This window comes from Ipomoea triloba, chromosome 6 (genome assembly GCF_003576645.1).
Source record: "Ipomoea triloba cultivar NCNSP0323 chromosome 6, ASM357664v1".
Lineage (NCBI taxonomy): Eukaryota > Viridiplantae > Streptophyta > Magnoliopsida > Solanales > Convolvulaceae > Ipomoea > Ipomoea triloba.
In genome coordinates this window covers 14,212,823-14,227,402 of record NC_044921.1, presented here as the reverse complement: position 1 = coordinate 14,227,402, position 14,580 = coordinate 14,212,823, and the positions used below count along the sequence as shown (strand labels likewise).

The 14,580-nt window shown below is 34.8% G+C and overlaps 1 protein-coding gene and 1 pseudogene across 1 annotated transcript; both read left to right on the top strand.

Moving 5' to 3' along the window:
* Positions 1-2,859: 2,859 nt before the first annotated feature.
* Positions 2,860-4,742, top strand: LOC116023513 (annotated as a pseudogene).
* A 2,267-nt stretch (positions 4,743-7,009) lies between these two features.
* LOC116022258 (histone H3.2-like) lies at positions 7,010-12,499 on the top strand. Its single transcript, XM_031262890.1, has 2 exons — positions 7,010-7,340; positions 12,106-12,499. The coding sequence occupies exons 1-2, from the start codon at positions 7,077-7,079 to the stop codon at positions 12,307-12,309; spliced, it is 468 nt and encodes a 155-aa protein (XP_031118750.1). The 5' UTR covers positions 7,010-7,076; the 3' UTR covers positions 12,310-12,499.
* Positions 12,500-14,580: the final 2,081 nt, after the last annotated feature.

The window sequence follows — 14,580 nt, the reverse complement described above, 5'->3', positions numbered from 1 at the left end:
AAATATATATATAATTCCAAAATAAAAAATTTTGTTTTCAATCTTCACATTCAACAATAATTCATAAAATAAAAATCTTATTTGGTCTCTTAGATAATTCGCTTCAATGATTTTTTTTTTTAAAGTTTTTGAGGAAGAAAAAAAAACTTATGATTTTTTTACTAATGAAAGAGGTGAGTTTTGTGGATTTTTTATTCTTGCAAATTTGATTTTTTGTGGGCACAAGGCTTTGAGAAGAAATGGGAAGAGTTAATCTGCAGGTGTGTGTTTTGCTCACCTACTGCGCACGCAACAACTATGTGATTAAATAAGAGTTAATACCACAAATGGTCCTCTGACTATTGGGGTAGTACTCCTTTTAGTCCTCGACTTTCAATTCGACCACAAATGGTCCTCTGACTTTCATTTTTTGACCACAAATAGTCCTCCATTAAAATTTCTGTTAAATATGTGTTAAATCTAGAGGTAATATCGTCAAATTGATATATATAATGGTCATAAAATAAAAGTGTTTAGAATTTTTCACCAACAAGCATAATTGAAACAATTAACAAATATAAATACTCCTAAATAAAAAGACAATACACCTTATTCTCGTAATTATGTGTACAAAATGAAGATTTAATATTAGAGCTATCTGTTTTAATTTAACCAAACCCTTCCCTTTATACGGGAGGTGGTGGGTTCGAACCTCAGTGGAGGCAATATTGACTCTTGTGCTTCAATAGGTTGAGAAAATAGTTATGAACAGATACTGCATTGTAATAGAGTTAGTAGTATTCAAAAAAAAATAGAGAACTTTTTAATTTTTTTTCCTTGCTTTCCTCTCTCCTCCTCCCTTTCTCTCCTACATGGATATGACAAAAATCCTCAACTTATGAGGATACTCATACAAAGTATAAATAGGTCGCAAAGAGTTACAATTGTCACACCATAAATATCACAAAGGCTATAGCTCAATTACATACTCAAAGCCATTTACAAAGAATGAAAAGACGTTGCTAAGAACTTGTAGAAGCAATATGCTTTCTTGGTATTTTGAAAATTATATACACTTTTTATTTCATCCTATAATTTTTATTTTATTTTAAATTCTAATGTGTTCTTTTGTGAAAACCAATATTTTTTACTAATTTTCTTTAATTTTTATTTTGATTATTACAAAATTAATTATTAACAACTATTTTTATTTATATGTAATTATATATGATTAATAAATTACTGTTGTAAATTAAATATATATCCTTAAAAGGCATTTTTCATGTTATAAGCTAAAATTAGTACGGAATCATTAATTTTATCTTACGATTTTTATAAACAATTAATACTTGTTCAAATCAATTAACACAATCATGCAATTACTATTGCAATAAAAATTATAAAATATATATATAATTCCAAAATACAAAATTTTCTTTTCAATTCATTTATTTTCGTTTTCAATGTTAACATTCAACAGTACTTCATAAAATCAAAATCTTATTTGGTTTCTTAGATAATTCGCTTCAATGATTTTTATTTTTTTTTAAGTTTTTGAGGAAGCAAAAAAAAAAAACTTATGATTTTTTTACTAATGAAAGAGGTGAGTTTTGTGGAGTTTTTATTCTTGCAAATTGATAAGCGCCAAGAATAGTCGAGATTAGGGTCGGTTAGAGACTCTGATGTGATTAAAATTGCAAACTCCATTTTATAAAATGTTTCAAAGTCATTTCCGCAGGACGGAACAGGATCCGAGGCCGAAAAGAATCAGCAAACGAAGAAGCAACCGGGTAGGATCAAATCACTTTTCATCCACGCGTGGAGGTAGCATGGATCGATTCCAGTACGCAACCACGCCTCCATCCACGCGTGGATGCAACGCGGTTCAGGCCATTAAGGGCAATTTCAGGATTTTGACTTTGAGTTGGCTATTTAAACCCTTCCCCTGCAATTTTGAGAAGTGAGGCCCAATTTCCAGATCTGATTTCATTTGCTTTTTCCCCTTTGGGGGAAATCCCCCATTTCCTTAGCTTAGATTGGTTCTCCCATGGAGATTTAGCTAGATAGATGAGAGTGAATATGTAATAGGATATCCTAGATCCATGTGGTAACTTTTCTCTACTATTGTTTTAGTTAATTTCATTGCTATTTCCTTTTAATCTTACGTTGGTATTTCTTGTTTATTACTTTTGCTTGGAATATGTGTTTGAAAAAGGTCATGCATACCAATTAGCGGATGAGATCTTTACAATCTAATCTAACGGTTGTAAACAATTCTGATAAAAGCTTATTCAATTATTTGATATCTTTTATTGGAATATGTGTTTGAAATGGGACATGCATACCAATTAACGGATGAGATCTTTACGATCTAATCTAACGGTTGTAAACAATTCTGATAAAACCTTATTCAAAGATTTGATATCTTTTATTGGAATATGTGTTTGAAAAAGGATATACATACCAATTAACAAATGAGATCTTTGCGGTCTAATATAACGGTTATAAACAATTCCAATAAAAGCTTATTCAAAGATTTGATATCTTTTATTGGAATATGTGTTTGAAAAAAGGACATGCATACCAATTAACGGATGAGATCTTTGCGATCTAATCTAGCTGTTGTAATCAATTCTTATCATGCCTATAAAAACATTTTGCATCACCAACAAATTGAGCATCCATCCACTTATCATCTATTTCTAAACATATGAATTCAAATATGAATTCCAGCACTGGTAAACGTCCTATGCCATTTTCTTCTTCATCATCCTCATCATCGGACGCTGAGTTTGATCTCACAAGTGCAATACGAGCACAAGCACAACTATTAACCAATACATATACTAGCCACAACCTTGCCATATCTTCCTAGAAAATATGGAAAATCAACCAAGGCATGGAGGTTTGACTTTTGGTCATAGAGTGATTCATCGTGATCGTGAAGAAACATATTGAAGATTATGGAATGATTATTTTTCAGAGTATCCAAAATATTCTGAAGCAATGTTTCGTAGACGATTTCGAATGAGTCAAAATTTGTTCATACGAATTGCCAATGCTGTTAAAGGCCATGACAACCAGGGACGGATCCAGAAATGTAGTCCAGTGGGGGCGAAATATAGCAATAAATATTGTTAGATATTGACGAAAAATACAACACATTAAAACTTCATAAAAATATTCATAATGAAATATAAAACATAATTAATTTGATAAAATAATTCAAATAAAGAATACGTTGTACTTTTCAAAAAAAAGAAAAAAAGAACACATTGTAAATTACACATCTCATTATTAATATATATATATATATATATATATATATATATATAGGGTCATGTTCAGGTGTGGCCGCGCCCTTACGTGCGGTTTACACCACTCAATGTTAAGAAATGCACCACTCAATGTTACGAAATGCACCACTCAATAACATTGAGTGGTGTATTTCATATTTAAGAAACACACCACTCCACTCAATGTATTGAGTGGTGCATTTCGTAACATTGAGTGGTGCATTTCTTAACATTGAGTGGTGTAAACCGCACGGCCGCACGTAAGGGCGCGGCCACATTTGAATAAAAATCTATATATATATATATATATATAATAAAGCCAAAGAGAGTGTGTTGTCAACAAGATTTGACATGATAACAAACAGTTATACCACCTCATCTAGCACCTCTGTTAATTACCATATCTGTTTTTATATATTTATACTAAAGCATGTACTATATATACATATATACATACAAAGGCTATACATGGGGTGGGGGCAGGTGCCCCCACTGCCCCCAGGGTGGTTCCGTCTCTGATGACAACTATTTTGTGTAACGGAAGGATAGAATCGGAAGACTAGGCTTATCTACTTTACAAAAAGTAATAGCGGCATTTCGAATTTTGGCGTATGGAATACCAGCAGATGCAACATATGAATATATCCAGATTGGAGAATCAACTGCAATTGAAAGTTTGAAGATATTCTGTCGAGCAATTGTAGAGGTCTTTGGGGAGTGATATATAAGAACACCTGATGCTAATGATGTTGCAAGATTGCTTCAAATTGGCAAAAACGTAGGTTCAGATTGCATGCACTGGACCTGGAAAAACTGTCCAATTACTTGGGCTGGACAATATGCTAGGTGGAGTGAGAACCAACTATTATTCTTGAAGCTATAGCTGATTATAATTTGTGGATTTGGCATGCACATTTTGGTATGCTAAGGTCAAATAATGATATTAATGTGTTGGAGGCATCTCATTTGTTTGCAAATCTTATAAACGGTATAACACCTCATTGTCATTATGTTATTCAAGGATAAGAGTATAACACAAGATATTATTTAGCCAATGATATATATCCAAAATGGTCTACATTGATATAAACCATTCATGAAGCTCGAGGGCAAAAAAATAAGTTATTTGCAATGATGCAAGAATCGTGTAGAAAAGACATAGAACGTGCATTTGGAGTTCTCCAATCACGACTTGCAATAGTCAAGGGACCGGCACATTTTTGGGATAAAAGTGTATTTCATGATATAATATCATCGTGCATTATAATGCACAATATGATCATTGAGGATGAACGTGATGAGCAAGCAAATGTACAAGGTTGGAGGGAAGCACCGGCTCCTGAAGTTGATATAGCTAGAGATGAAAATATTATATTTCAAGAATTTCTTGCTTGGCTTCGACAAATTAAAGATAAAGAAGCTCATTATGCATTCCGTAATGCATTGATTGAGCATTTGTGGGAATGATATAGTAATTCCGATAATTAAATGTACTAGATATTTTTTGCTATATTATTATTGTGGAATAAACTAAATTTTTGTTAATTTTGATTTTTTAAAATTCATTAATGTTATAAAAAAATAATGTTAATAAAAATTATTATTTATATCACACGTTATATTTTATATTAAACTAATTAAGTTCAAACTAAATTATATTAAACTAATTAAATTCGAACTAATAACTGAGAAATCAAATTATTTTAGTGTAGCAGTTTGATGTTTTGGTGTAAATGGGGAGGAATAAAATTTGGTGTGAGAATATGCTGAGAATATTTCTTTTGATGTAAAAATTTAGTGTTTTGGTGTTGAGATGGTTGTAGGCCATGTTCGGTAAATGACAAATTCGCCAAAATTTTGACGAATCCATCATTTTCGCTTTTTTACTTCAATCAAAATGCCAAAAACCTTATTTGATAACTCAGCACTCCAAATCGCTAAGAATTGAAACACTGCATATTGCAACGTTTCAACTCAGAATTTTGGGGAAAGTTCAAACTTTCCCAAAAATGTCCCTATTATTATAAAAAAAATTATTAATGAGCCATTAAAGTTCCATAAATTAAGGAGCCTTTTTGGCTGTTGGTTTAGAAGAGGAGCATTACTCCTCTTATGTAGAGATGCTCAAATGTTCCTATTCCAAAGAATTTCCATGTGGGATAAAAATGATCCTATATCATCGTTAGTTAGTTTTTTATTTATTTATTTTAATTTACGTATGATTTTGTTGTGTTTTGGATTATTATTTTTCATACAAATTTTATTTTATTATTACATAATAATAATAATAATAATAATAATAATAATAATATGCATGTTCTTTTAGGTCATTTTACATCTTAACCGTTAATCTAATGTTTTTTAAAAACTGCTGATACAATCCACTAGTCAAACCCATTAACACAATGGCTGTGTTTGTTTAATGGCGGATCTGCCAACACTGAAAACCATGTTTGGTTGATGGCGGTTTGGAGCAGCAGATTTGCTCCAAGCCACCAAGGTACAACACGCTACAATTTGCAGCGTGTTGCAATGGCGTTTTGGGGGATTTCCAATGGCCTTTACATTTAAAAAAAAAAAATTAAACTAAGGGGACATGCTAAGCTTGCCTCCGTTAAACACACTGTGGAGCCTTGAGGCTCCTTTTATAGGAGCCTCAAGGCTCCATTCCTCACTTATCCCATCGATGTGGGATAAGTGAGGATTTAGGGGAGCCGCGCTTTTATTTTTTATTTAAAAACATTATTATTATTATTAAATTATTAATCTCTTTTTCTTTTTATTTTTAAATTTTTTTTTTGAGGAAAAATATCGAATTTTATTATATCAAATGCGCAATACAAGACGGAATATCAAAAATTCAACTAAGAGAACCATACTGAGAATGAGGCACTCTAGCTAAAGTGTGGGCGAGCTTATTCACCATTAATGAAGTTGCAGACATTATGACAATCCGAGAAAATTTTAATCTTTGAGAGGCCCCTTTCCTTTGTCCATGAAAGAGCCTCCTTCACCGCAAGAGCCTCAGCTAAATGAGGGTCATTTAAACACCGCAGAGGGCCATTATTGGCTGCCACAAATCCACCAGCTCCATCTCTAATTAGAATGCCATAATACGCTTGGCCAGTATGTGGTAGCAATTATTAAAACATTATTATTAAATATATGCATACCCTTTTGTTCATTTTACATGTTAACCGCTAATCTAAACAGATAATTTTATCGAACATCTTTTTACAAATCGCTAATACATTTCGCTAGTCAAACCCGCTAACACAACCCGCTATTTGATAACTGCTAACACAACCCGCTACCGCTAACCACCAACCGTTGATAACTAAACAAGCCCAATGTGCTGTCCAATATCTACTAACAGAATCCTTGGCAAGACCTTTATTCACATAGAACAAGCCTAACACAAAGTCTTTTTTTCCTTATCTCGTAAACCAAAAAAGTTCCTATTAGGAATCCCATGTTTTCCCCTCTCCGCCGGAAAAATGACTTGCACGCGCGAAAATAAAACACCAAAAGTGATGCGTCGTAACATCATTCGCTTAAGCATCCTCACGCGGATCACTATCCGACTCTCCATTTCATGCCCAATCCTGACCATTAAAATTTTCACTCAATCTACGGCTCCTACTCACCTTCAAAATCCCCAAATTTCAAGCCGCCTCTGAAAATTTCCCGCCCAGCCCTAAATTCCCTATAAAACATTCTCTACTCTCAGTTCATAGCCAAACAAACCATTCCCTATTTCTCTCTCTCGTTCTCTCAAGATCTCAACAATCAATCGTTGAAATGGCTCGTACTAAGCAGACCGCCCGCAAATCCACCGGAGGGAAGGCTCCACGGAAGCAGCTTGCCACCAAGGCCGCCAGGAAGTCTGCTCCGGCGACCGGCGGAGTGAAGAAGCCCCACCGTTTCCGGCCGGGGACGGTGGCCCTGAGGGAAATCAGGAAATACCAGAAATCAACTGAGCTTCTGATCCGAAAGCTTCCGTTCCAGAGGCTGGTGAGGGAAATCGCTCAGGATTTCAAGACCGATCTCAGATTCCAGAGCGGCGCTGTTGCGGCGCTTCAAGAGGCCGCTGAGGCTTACCTTGTTGGACTGTTCGAGGACACCAATCTCTGTGCTATTCACGCCAAGAGGGTCACCATTATGCCCAAGGATATGCAGCTCGCTAGGAGGATTCGTGGGGAGAGGGCTTAATTAAGATGAAATCCGAAGATGGAGTAAATTTGAAAGCGAGATGATAGTTCAATTGTGGGTTATTTGGGTTAACATAGACATGTAGATGGCTCTAGTTAGGCTGTCTTGATCTTTTAGTCAACTTAGCACTTCAGTTTAGGAATTAGGAGATTCAACTATGCTCTTTGTATATGCTTTATTGTGTTTTTAAAATTAATTCAAAGAGTTCTGAATTTCTATCAAATACTGTTTAATTTATTTTGAATGATAGTATGGTTAATTTTGTTATATAAATGCTCTTATTTTGTGTTATGGAATTCATAATATCAGTGCAGGTTCTTCTTCTGGATGTCTCCAAATTGTTCTTTATATTGAGTGTTCCTTGCATATTCCAAATAATGATTTACTGGCTCAGGTTTGACAGGACCTGCATCTTTATGAATAAGCTAGCCTTTTGAATGGGAATGGGATGATACAGGAATCAGGTATGTGTCTTAAGTATTCTAAGATGTAGTGAATGGATTTTTTTGCAGCAAAGATTACATGCATTGAGATTCACTTTCAAATTGCAAAAAGCAAATATTCCACCATAATTGTTGTATTTCAATTTTATACTGACTTCTTACACATTCTAATTGTCATATCCCGCTATGCTTTGGAAATCAAACTGTGATTGCTTTAAATTATTTAAGTTACTTCATATCTGGAAAGTTAAGAGGGAAATTTATGTAGTTGAACAAAACGGAACATTTATTTGTTTTTTGACAATAGATTTGTCAACAGAGACTATTGAGATGAGAATATGAATGATCCCCTTGAACTTATTGAGATTGCAGAAAAGTGATGCCTTCTACAGACCTTCATGACTTGGGAAATAGCCTTGTTAAAGGCTTAATTAGCACCATCTCTGTAGAGGCCTGCTCATATTTTCATTATGTTTTGTTCTGTTTTTTCTTTTTGTTCATATTCTGAAAATAGTTATGTATTTGATAGATTTTGTTTTAAGCAATGTGCAATAATGTTCAGGAAGTCCAGGGTAATGGGGGCGAGTTTTGTGTTAGTTTCATTGATGTTCTTTTTTTCTCACTGCAACAAATCTTAGCAGTGGAGGCACTCAATATTGCCTAATAGCTTAGCATGGTTTTTTACCTAGATTTTGTTGTGACTCATAGATCGCTGCATTGGAGGATGCAAGGAATCAAGTTGTTGAAGATACTGTTGAACTGCCGAAGTTCTTTCATGAAATCATCATTCGAGTAGTAATGCTTCGATCTTGTAAGTCTGACTGCTTTGGATTGTTATTGGTTTGTATTTGATCTTTTAGTCTGTCAGCAAATGAACACAGGTATTTAATTTTACAGTGATCAGTTGAGTAACATTGAAGTATATATAAGAGTTAACGTTTCAAGGAGGAACAAATGTTGAAGTTGCCAAGAAGTAGTTCATGAAACTTGGATGAAAGCCTGATTGCTTTCAATCAGAAGGGAACCACCTCCGATAATAATGTGTTTTTTGAATTCCATTCTTCTTCTTTTTTTTTTTGTTGTTGTGAAGGACTGCGTCACCAAGGCGGTTCTGCTTAGAGGACCCAGTTCGGGGGGATTGTACTCTTTTTCTTCCGGGTTCACCTGTTGCTTACGTGTCTGCTCGTGCGTCATCTGCGGTTTGGCATCATCGTTTAGGTCACCCGCATTATAAAGTCTTAAGTCGTGTTTTATGCACTTGTTTAGTTAGGTCTAATAATGTTAGTTCACTGACTTTGTGTTCTGCATGTCAGATGGGCAAGTCCTCGAGATTTAGTTTATATAGAGTTGATTCTAGAAGTAGACATGTTCTTGATTTGGTATATACTGATATTTGGGGTTCGGCTCCATGTATTTCTTTTACTGGTAATCGATATTTCGTTTTATTTGTGGATGATCATACACGTTACTCTTGGTTGTTTCCTTTACGCTTAAAATCTGATGTTTATAAAGTGTTTGAGCACTTTCGTGTGATGGTTGAGCGTTTGGTTTCCAGTTTAATCAAGTTTGTCCAGTCTGATTTAGGGGTAAGTATCAAAAACTGCACTATGTCTTTCGCTCTCTAGGTATTGTTCATTGGTGTTCTTGTGCCTATACACATGATGGCCCTGCTTGGCTGCAATATGGAATGCATCATATCCATTGTTAGAGACAATATAGGTTGTTTCAAGGTCCAGCTGCTTCAAGATTTCTCCGATAACCAAGGTGTTCCCATTCTCAGCAGCGACATAAATAGTAGTCTCACCCTCTTAGTTCTGCTTTGATAGCATATCCTTGATGGTTTTACTGTCAAACCTCTGTAAAATTTCTCTCACCTTACGTAAATTCCCTGCTCGTGCAGCAAGGTGAAGCGTTTTATCACCTCGTTTCCCAGGTGAATCCTTACCCCTTTTCCTCTAACCACCAAAGCTCAACTGCATCTCCATTGCTATCCTAAAGCTTTTCTACTTTTCCATCAGTCCTTTGAAACTCTATTGCTTTTCCATATTTCGAAAACTTTGCCGTTTCTCCATCACCCCACGAAAACTAGCTTGTTTTTCCATTATTCAACCTCAGAAACTATCTCTCTCTCTCTCACCTCCTATAAATCCAAACCCTTCAGAGAAGAACTTACTTATCCCCAAATCCACCAAACTTTCAAGAACTTGGCGAGTCAGAAACTTTACTTTCAATAACTTAAAGACTACAAATTTTTCGTAATCATCATATTAATATTTAAACATCATCACTTATCACTTTATCATCTCAATTTCTCAGATAACAACTCTAACCCAAAATCAAGAGATTAAACTTCACGAGTTTAGGGTTCATGATTTGGAAATTGATTTAGGCTTAGCTTCGTTTTTTATTTTTATTTCGCAAGGGATGAACAAATGAAATTTCCATTTTAACCCCGCTTGAAAGGGAAATTTTTTTCTCCGGTGAGAAATTGACGAAAAATGCACCGGAATGACCATTTTTACTACAAAAATAATAGTCGTGGACCTAGATTGCAAGGTTTAAAAGTCCTGGTACAAAGCTGATACCATTATAGTAGTGGGACCAAAAGTGCAAAAAACTCAAATATAAAATTCGGCAACATTTCGCTGTCAATTTGGTTGGAACGACCAAAACTGATAAAAACAACAAAGTTAGATACCAAAATTGAAAAAATTTAAAGTTGTGCACCAAAATTGATAAAACCCAAAAGTCGAGGGACCAAAAGTGATATTAATTCTTATATGGACCAAGATTATATTGCATCGTGAACCATAGTCTAAAGATTATGTATTTGTAGTTAACATATTTTATACTTACAGTTAATAATTTCTGTATTTATAAATAAATTAAAGGTAGTTACAGACATATAACATGATAACTACAAACGCATAAATTGTAAACTGCGAACACATAAAATGTTGTTGGTTAACATGTTGTGTCTATAGTTAAAATATTATGTATTTGCAAATAATAATTTATGTGTCTATAATTAACATGTTATATGTATGTAATTATCAGGTGATATGTTTTCAATTTATCAGTTGTTTTGCCATGGACCCGGGTCCACCTTACAAGGTGGACTCGGGTCCATGTTCACAATTTCATTACTCCATATTAACAGTTTCATAATTTCATGTTCACAATTCCATAATTTCATGTTCACAATTTTATAGCTCTAAGTTCACAATTTCGTAACTCAATGTTCACAATTTCACAAATCTATGTTCAATAATATAAAAACTCTATGTTCAACAGTATAAAACAACTTTTGAATCTATATAACAAAATTGTGAATAATGAGTAATGTAATTTTGTATATTGAATTTTAAAATTGTGAACATAAAGTTTTAAATTTGTGAACGTAGAGTTCTAAATTACCTTGCAAGGTGGACCCGGGTCCATAGCATAATTTGACTCAATTTATTTACAAGCATAAAAATAATTAACTGCATGATACTTTGTTGGACCAAGATATAAGAGACTTTTAAGATTGAAAATTCAACCTTTTGAAAGAAAATATGTGAACTATAAATACAAAATTTTGAAGAGTCTACAATATAAGATATACTATGCTCTATATTATAATTTGGCTAGCAAGCGCCAAAATAAAACGCCAAAAGTGATGCGTCCTAACATCATTGGCATAAGCATCCTCACGCGGATCACTATCCGACTCTCCATTTCATGCCCAATCCTGACCATCAAAATTTTCACTCAATCTACGGCTCCTACTCACCTTCAAAATCCCCAAATTTCAAGCCGCCTCCTAAAATTTCAAAGTTCTTTTCGCTCCCGCCCAGCCCTCAAATCCTCAATTCCCTATAAAACACTCTCTACTCTCAGTTCATAGCCAAACAAACCAATCCCTATTTCTCCCTCCCTCTCTCTCTCCCTATTTTCTCTCAAGATCTCAACAATCAATTGTTGAAATGGCTCGTACTAAGCAGACCGCCCGCAAATCCACCGGAGGGAAGGCTCCACGGAAGCAGCTTGCCACCAAGGCCGCCAGGAAGTCTGCTCCGGCGACCGGCGGAGTGAAGAAGCCCCACCGATTCAGGCCGGGGACGGTGGCTCTGAGGGAAATCAGGAAATACCAGAAATCAACTGAGCTTCTGATCCGAAAGCTTCCATTCCAGAGGCTGGTGAGGGAAATCGCTCAGGATTTCAAGACCGATCTCAGATTCCAGAGCGGCGCTGTTGCGGCTCTTCAAGAGGCGGCTGAGGCTTACCTTGTTGGATTGTTCGAGGACACCAATCTTTGTGCTATTCACGCAAAGAGGGTCACCATTATGCCCAAGGATATGCAGCTCGCTAGGAGGATTCGTGGGGAGAGGGCTTAAGATTTGAGATGAAGAAGGTTGGTTATTAGATTGTGCTTAATGTGTTTTCTTAAATTAGATCTATTGCCAAGTGAAGTGGTGTAAATCTTAGAGTTTATCGGTAAGAAATTGATGTAAACCTTTGATGCAGTAGTAGTATTGATGTTTATCAATCAATCCATTGTCTTAATATTATTCTGTTCTTGGATTATACCTTCATTGCTGCAAATTGGAAAGAAAACCCAAACATAATCAAACCTTCTTGGAATGTTTCAACAAAATGTTAAACATGGTGTAGCCACTAACCATGGGCATCAATGGTGATACTTGGTTCTCTGGTGTCCAGGTTGGTGGTAGGGAAGAGGTCGGATCTCATTGCACTACTGGAAAAAGTTTGAGTTACAGTTGAAAATTGCAATTGAATGAATTCTGTCACACAATTGCAATGGAAAAAACTTTCAGTTACAATTTTTACCAATGTCTAAATTTTGGTGAAAAAAATGGAGAAATATTTTTGCAACAAAAATTGCAATTGAAGCCTACATTGGTCACAATTTTTGCAACAAAATTTGCAATGATCTTCAATTTCTTTGCAAATGTTTTTTTAATTTTGAAAATTCAAAGGATTGAAATGTTAAATGGTTGAAATATTGCATGTAATTTGTGAGTTAAAAGAAATGAAAGTCAGGCTGAGGCTCGCAGCCAAGAATGTGTAAGCCAGGGAATTATACAGTTAAAAAGAAGCTGAGGTTCTAAGGCTTTGGGAAGCTCTCGGTTGGCTTAAGGACATTGGTATGAGTAATGACAAAATAAATTAGGCTCACTGTCTTCTATTTTTATAGATTTTGAAAGGCAACATATCTAGGGATGATAATTTTGATTGTGAATATCCACCCGAATCCGTCCTTCATGGATCTGGCAGTATATATCAATACAACACTTATATTAATTAAAGTTATAAAATTAAACATTAACGCTGTATATGAGCAACACTACAAATAGTCCTGTGATCCCTACAATTAACTTTTGCAACAATATTTTGTGGTGTGTCCAGACCACTGATTTTCTGCCATTGGACCTGCACTGGTTTTCTGGTGACATGGTCTCCCAATGACGGACTAGCTGTTGATTAGGACTTGGGATAGGAGCATAGCTTATGTGTTCTCAAGCAAAACATACATGATCTTATTGTTAGCCCTAACAAATATTGATGATGGCAAATAATAAAACACATAGCAAAAACAAAAAAAATAACAATAATAGGAAAGCTGGAGGGGAATAGAAACTTGCATTAAGGTCATTTAATGACTTGTTACGTTGATGGATGGAATGTTAATCAGGAGGAAACCTTTATTAAGGTCATTTCACACTCTAAGAACACATAATAACATTCTCATGACTCATGAGTGTCTAAGAGGCATATCATCAAATACTTTAGTCTTGCCATCCCAAACATCCCTTTTGCTTAAAGGTAAAGTAAAGTTAATCCAAATCCCTTTTATTAAAGGTCATGGTGATTAACATCGTCAAAACCAAGTCTCATCACTCCTAATAAACCAATTCAATGTTACATCTCCATGAACATAATCTATATTATATTTCTCTCCCCCAAGGATAACTAATCAGACATAATAGAAATATAAGTAGATTTAAGGTCAAAGAAGTAATTCATAACAAGCACAAAATAATAGATAAAAGTAAAAAATGACAAAAGTAAAATTGCAATAAAAAAGAAATTTGAATGAACTTAGCTATTTGGAGATAAAATTGAATCTTCAAAACTTGCTTTTTTCAAATTAAAAGTAGTAAATGGAATTTGAGTGGAACTAAGACTTGGAATTAAAAGGAGAAATAAGACAAATTTTCTATCTAGGCTTTTAAGAATGGAGAAATGAAACTAATGCTTAACTTAATATCTAACCCCCTTAATGAAAAACTAACTCTCTCCTTTTAAAGTCTAGGACTTGGTATGCGTTACCCCGTCTGTTACGAGAGTAACGTGCCTTGTAACAACAGAAATGACATGCAGATGCATTACATTACGAAACCCTGTTACAAGCATAACACTGATTGTAACAACAAAGATGACTTTCTAATGCTTCTCATTACAAACCCTGTTATGAGCGTAACGCTACTCTTGTAATAGCATAGATGGACTTTTTGAACTTGAGCATTACAAGCCCGGTTACGAGGGTAACACTGCTCGTAATAGTAGAAAGTTGGCTACCATCCTATTTTTGCTCCTTTTTTCCAAATTACCCATGAATTTGTCATTTTTACCTTCAAAATACA